A 6,675-nucleotide genomic window follows, 5' to 3' on the forward strand; every position below is an offset into this window, starting at 1 on the left:
GTTCTTTAGCAAGTGTCCATGTCTGTATACATTCCAGGTGTCATCGATAATACCTGTCAGATACCAATAGATCATTGCACAAGAATTGAGCATCATGAAAGTTGCGGGGTGGGGGACCATGTGTTTAGAAATGGCCCACAAGTCATTACAGCCTGTTTTGCTAAATGAAACATTTAGAACCCACTCCATTTGGTTCTGGACCCCTCTGAGTTCAGTTTCTAACTATGATGATTGAGATTCTACCAGATAATGATCTCTGTATTTTTTATTATTTTTTATTTTTGGCCAGAGGCTTCCTGCTGGACTGGAAAGGGGGTTGGCAAGATCTTCTGAAAAGATAGCAGAGAGGGCTGTAAAAAGAAGCAATCAAACAGGGCAGCAGAAAGGCAGTTCAAACAGAGTTTTTACTACCTTATTAGCAGGCCTGAGCCATCAATGGCAACAGTTTGTAAAAGCAAAGTCTCAAACAATGGGAGCAATTTGAGGAAATGGAGAAGCTGAGAGGTTGTTAACTCTTATGGCCACCTCTCTGGCAGGTGGCTGTGGAGGCTGGAAGCTCTGCAAACTCATCCACATTCCTTTCAAGAGGGAAGAGTCCTGCTTTTTTCAAACCCCCTGCCCCTCACAGTGACTTTCTTTGATGGGGCATCTGTGTTGGCCTGTTTGTGAGACCCTTTGAGGTCCCATTTTAATTACTTCTCTACAACTGAGACATCTCAGGAATCTATCACTTTTTACGCCTTTCCTGCATCTGAGTTGCTCCTTGCCTGTCGGGGCCTCAACCTGGCTATTAAGAGGAAAATAAACCTGTGCCAAAATTTTGCAGTTTTTCTTCCAGCAAAACCCTGGCGTTTTTCACCCCACAAAGTGAGAAATTGATACAAAACAACGGGGTCTGTACCTAACATTAACCATGAATCCCAAAATTTGGAATCCCCTGCAAACTGTTGAAGTTGTTTTGCAGCGTAGGTTCGTAGTTCATGGGGCCGCTATGAAGGCAGCCAGAGAACCCTCTTAACCTCGTTCATTTCCCCCCAAAATATAGTCTGGCCCACCACATGGTCTGAGGGACGGTGGACCGGCCCACGGCTGAAAAAGGTTGCTGACCCCTGCTCTTAACAATGGAGTGTTCTGTGTTTAGTTTAAAAAAACCAAACAAGCCAAGAAGAGTGGAGGAAAGGCATGAGCACTTCCTTTGCCCAGAAATCGTTTTTTTCTAAGCCCCTGGTCGCAGACAGGCAGTATTGGGGATTTCACTTTATCCATGCTCAGAGGCATATTTTCACATGGCCTGAGGCTGCATGTAAACTCAGCCTGACTCTGAGCTTTTCCCAGCAGTTAAACTAGTTAAACTGTGGAACTCGCTTTCACAGGAGGCATTGATGGTGACCAACTAGGATGACTTTAAAATATAATTAGACAAATTCATGTAAGAGAGGGCTATCAATGGCTACTGGCCCTGATGGCTGTGCTCTGCCTCCACATTTGGAGGCAGCAATGCTTCTGAATCCTAGTTGCTGGAAACCACAGGAGGTGGGGAGAGGGCTCTTGTGCTTGGATCCTGCTTGCCGGTTTCCCACAGGAATCTGATTGGTCACTGTAACAACAGGAGGAAGGACGAGATGGGCCATTGGCCTGATGCAGCCGGCTCTTCCTACTTCCTGATGAAAGGAAGTTCTAGGACTCAGCCTTGAGACAAATGGAAGATCCAGGCTCCCTTTCTGCAGCTCCTCCATAGCTATTAACACCTGCTGTTATAAGATGCACCTACTGCTTTACATAGTGCAAGAGGACAGGTCCCTGCCCTGAGGAGGTTACAAACTAGCATTGGACAGCCCCAGAGGAAGGTGGAGAATGTGCATTCACTTCAGTGGCCGTTTACTTAGGCATCTACTGTAGGGTCAGACTGGGGGAGGTTAAGCTAAAGTATTTAATGGGAAATGTGAATTTTGAGGAGGAATTTATGTGAGACATTTGCCTGAATAAATGGTATGCATGCTGTTCCTTGCCAGTGTGTTGGTACTTAACCATTTCATTATGAGGCTGATGCCAGCCAAAACAAAGTCTGCCATATCAATTGATATGTTTTCAAAATGTTGTAGGATTCAGAGTCTTTTGTCGCAGAATTCCAGACCCCTTGCAAACTTCTGCATTGTCTTGTGGTGCTCAGTTGACTTCATTAATTCAGAAGATTAATAGCCCATCTTTCTCCAAGTCGCAAAGGCTGCTCTGCCCCCGGTTTTTTAATTCTATTTCTCCCTCTTGCAGCGACTTCCTTCCTGGCCTCCCCAGCAAACCCAGGCTCCCCTGCTCCCCGGACTTCCCAAGTGCCAGGCCCGGAAGGGGCAAAATCCCAACCATCGCTCCCCAGTTCTCCCAGTCTGGGCCCCAGCAAACCAGCCGCCCCGGCTCTTCTGGATCGTCATCGAGGAGCAGACAGAGTAAGAGCAAAATTGCCTTATTTGCATGGTCTGGGATGGTTCGAGGAAACATCTTTGACCCTGTCTTTTGCCACCTGAGGTGTATGTTTTTGGGACTCACCTTATTTTTATGGTTGTTATTTTAAATTGTTTTTAATGCTGTGCTTTGCTGCTGTAACCTGCTCTGGGGCATTAGAGTGGGTAACAGATAAATAATACCTCATTGCTTGATGGCACATAGCCAGACGGGTTGACGGAACTCCATTAAGAAAAGAAGAAGAGTTTGGATTTGATATCCCGCTTTATCACTACCCGAAGGAGTCTCAAAGCGGCTAACAATCTCCTTTCCCCTCCTCCCCCACAACAGACACCCTGTGAGGTGGGTGGGGCTGAGAGACTTCAAAGAAGTGTGACTAGCCCAAGGTCACCCAGCAGCTGCATGTGGAGGAGCGGAGACACGAACCCAGTTCCCCAGATTACGAGTCTACCGCTCTTAACCACAGCACCACACCAAGGATTGTGTTGGAAGCTTCTCTGAGATAGCTCCTTCCAGGGGCTTCAGCGATAGCTGCACTAGTGCCAACTCTAAGGGCCCTGGGTGCCTGGGCACACACACAAAAAAAATTGTGGGGGCTCTGACACAACTTCCAGTTTGGTACCGGAAGCTGCGTTGGTGGCCCGAGGCAATTTCCAAGGCCCTGCGAAATGGGAAGCCGCATCGGAGGTCTCACGAGGCCTCGGACGTGACCTCCGAGGACCTGCACAGCCTCGGAAGCACTGCTGCGGCACGCCTACATAACGTCATGACATCACTTTACATCACGGGCACCATTGAGAACCCATAGCCTGGGGCCCAAGTCAGTAACTTGAATAGCAGCTGGCATCTTCCTTTGGCATGCAGCAGACAGAAGGACGGGAAAGGGGGAGGATTTTTTTTCGTATTCTCATCCTCATCCTCATCATATCCACAAAATGAGAAGGTTAGCCCAGCTGGTACTAAGAATGAGGAGCTGCTTTCCAGGCAGGTTTGATGCTTTTTTTCTTCTGGCGTCATGCTCTGTAAAGCATTCCTTGCTGCCTCCCTGCAGCCGTCCCCCCCCCACCGCCCCGCATCCTCTGTTTACTCCTGGTGCCTCTGCATTCTGTTTCCTGCGATAGGAGCTCTGTCCAGCCTGGATCAAGAGGGCTCTGCTAGCACACACACGAGTCCTCCTGTTCTTCCTGCTTTGCTCCTGCCGCTGGCTCATTGTCACGCTGAAAAGGAAGCGTGACTGAAATGCGGAAAGTGCACACTTGCCAAGAAAGCGGCCCTTGAAGCCCATGTGCTCCCCGCTTTCCAGGGAAAGTGGAACTGAACTTCTGGGCACATGAGTGGAACAGGAAGCCCAAGTCCTCCATACAGTGTCACCTTGAGGGTTTGTGGCACTCTCATGTGCAAACCCACATCATTAGAGCTTTTTTTTAAAACGCTCCAAGGCTTACAAGAAATGTTTCCTGATAGCAGCTGGAGTTTCTTCCTTCTCCCTTCCTTTGCCTGTTAGTGGCATGACTTGGTTTTTGTGCTTGCCCTTCCTAGTTTGGGCCACCATCTCCATTGCCTTAAAGATAACACATTTCTAACCCTTCCATACATTGCAAGACTAAGCAAGTCTTGTGCTGGTCAAAGGAGAAAGGCTTGAGCACAGCTTCCTCAAACCTTTTTGGCTTGCTAGCCCTGATGAGGGAAAATGTGTTCCAGGATACAAATTTGATCAGGTGGAAGTGGCCCAGGGAATCTCATGGGGCTTTGTGTGGTGTAGTGTTTAAGAGCGGTACTGTCATAATCTGGTGAACCAGGTTCACGTCTCTGCTCCTCCACATGCAGCTGTTGGGTGACCTTGGGCTAGTCACACTTCTCTGAAGTCTCTCAGCCCCACTCTCAGCCTCACAGAGTGTTTGTTGTGGGGAGGAAGGGAAAGGAGAATGTTAGCCGCTTTGAGACTCCTTAGAATTGATGCTTTTGAATTATGGTGCTGGAGGAGACTCTTGAGAGTTCCATGGACTGCAAGAAGATCAAACCTCTCCATTCTGAAGGAAATCAGCCCTGAGTGCTCACTGGAAGGACAGATCCTGAAGCTGAGGCTCCAATACTTTGGCCACCTCATGAGAAGAGAAGACTCCCTGGAAAAGACCCTGATGTTGGGAAAGATTGAGGGCACAAGGAGAAGGGGACGACAGAGGACGAGATGGTTGGACAGTGTTCTCGAAGCTACGAGCATGAGTCTGACCAAACTGCGGGAGGCATTGGAAGACAGGAGTGCCTGGCGTGCTCTGGTCCACGGGGTCATGAAGAGTCGGACACGACTAAATAACAAGGGTAGTAATAAAGTGGGATATCAAATCCAAACTCTTCTTCTTCTTTGAAGGCATCCTTCCTCCTCCTTTTGCCTGGTTTTAAAAAATAAGCGGCCCCTATAGTCATGCTTCATCTGCTGAAGGCTTCACAGACATTGATTAATTCTCAAATTGAGGAGGGCACAGCCCCATTTTGCAGGCAGGAAACTGAGCAATCAATGCAAAGGGGCTAATTTGTGTTTTTTTTTGGGGGGGAGGGGAGGTCCCAGTCTTGAGACAGTAAGGAGCCAGGCGGTTGGGGGGGGGGCTATGAACTGAAGGAAGGGCAAAGAAGTAGCGGGACCCTTCCCCTCCCACAGGCGTCTTCAGCTGCTGTTGAGGATCACATACACAGATGCAAACTTGGGAAGCAGTTTGCAACCCTGCTGCTCCCAGAGAGTTTACCATAGTGATGGGCAAACGTGTTCTTAAGTATGCAGCCCTTCCCTTTGAGCATCCAGGATGTCCTTAGCTGGTGAAGAGACTAAGCCATGAATGAGGAAGCAGGAACGCGTAATAGGTAAATAACAAAGTGACTGTGACTCTTTTCTTACAGTAAACTGTCCGCATCCTCTGGCACCACAGACTCCCTGTTAATCCCCTAGAGGAGGTGGCCATTGTGGGCACAGCCCCACCCCACCCCCATCCTGAATTCTGCTTTAGCTGATAGCTTCCCTCCCTCCCTCCCTCTCTCTCCTCTGCAGGCAGCCAGTCTTCCAGGAAGTGAGGACAGATCCTTTCCTCAGGAATCACCTGTCTGAGCGAGCGCTTAAGGACAGACGCTACCAGCTTCCTGTAACAGGGATCCTCGCTTCTGCAGCAGCCGGCAGAGCCAAGGGGGAGGTTATTAGCACAAGGGCCGTGGATGCACTGAGATCCAGCCACTATCTGATGGGATGCGCCTTATCTTGGACCTTGGCCAAAGGATTCTGCCTGGAGGAATGTTTCATTCCTTGGACATCACTGCTTCCAGGCATAAATGCACAGTCAAGGAGTCCCTTGCTTTTTGCCAAAAAACACAGACTGGAAGCCCACCCCGTTGTCCTGAGGGACTTGTGCTTACAGCAAGTAGCTGGTTTGCTACTGTTTTCATCCTTGGTAGAGACCCTGCAGTCTTACGTCAGTCATCCATTTACCCAGCCTCCTGCCCTCATAGCTTTCTTTGCGTCCGTCTGCCTGTGACGCAGATCCACCTTCAGCCTTTCTCATGATTTTGTTCGGGTTTATTGCTTTCCATTCAAACGAATCCCAGCTTACAAACAATAAATAACAAAAACGTAAAGAACATCACAGCATACATCACATAATATCATTAACAAATTGATGAAGCCATCCTATATAATAAAGTGCAAGTGTCTCTGCGTTCAGTATTCCCTGTGTCCCTGGGTTTGCGCTAATGCGCATGTGCCCCACGGACACAGGGACTGGACGAAGAGGCGGGACGTACACACACACGCTCTCCCCCCCTCAACCCTCTGCCTCCCGTTTCCCTGTGGCGGCGGACCAAGATGGCGGCATTGGGCTCCGGGGCCACGGCGGCGGCTCCGGAGCCCGATGCCGCCATCTTGGTCTGCCGCCGCCTCTTCCTGACAACCCTACCTGGCCCGTGGGAGGAGCAGCGGGGCCGCGGCCTTCCCTCCCTCTCTGCGCTCGGCCGCGGGACACGACGGGAGAGCGCTTTGTTTAATTGCGTTCCCGGCAACAACAACAAAAAAGCCAAATGCTATTAAGTTCATGCACACAAACTTCTCTCCCCCTCCCCAAGCACTCATCTTCTTTCAGTATGTTCAGTTCATTAAAAAACACATGCAGCTACATCAAATGGGAGGACCCTGGTCTAATAGAAATATCTGCTGCAACAAAGCTATACTTTAACTTATTA

General features: G+C 49.3%; 1 protein-coding gene across 4 annotated transcripts in view; it reads left to right on the plus strand.

Annotated features, from left to right (window-relative positions):
* The window catches only part of ARMC9 (armadillo repeat containing 9), an 85,897-nt gene extending 79,772 nt beyond the window's left edge, over positions 1-6,125 (plus strand). For 3 of the 4 annotated variants that reach the window (XM_060274281.1, XM_060274283.1, XM_060274282.1), the window contains exons 25-26: positions 2,269-2,441; positions 5,498-6,125. In XM_060274281.1, the coding sequence (XP_060130264.1) occupies positions 2,269-2,441; positions 5,498-5,520 (196 nt within the window). In that variant the 3' untranslated portion in view covers positions 5,521-6,125. The remainder of the gene's footprint in view (positions 1-2,268; positions 2,442-5,497) is intronic. The other variant, XM_035133035.2, reaches the window with a different exon arrangement.
* Positions 6,126-6,675: the final 550 nt, after the last annotated feature.

The sequence above is a fragment of the Zootoca vivipara genome, chromosome 5, assembly GCF_963506605.1.
Source record: "Zootoca vivipara chromosome 5, rZooViv1.1, whole genome shotgun sequence".
Lineage (NCBI taxonomy): Eukaryota > Metazoa > Chordata > Lepidosauria > Squamata > Lacertidae > Zootoca > Zootoca vivipara.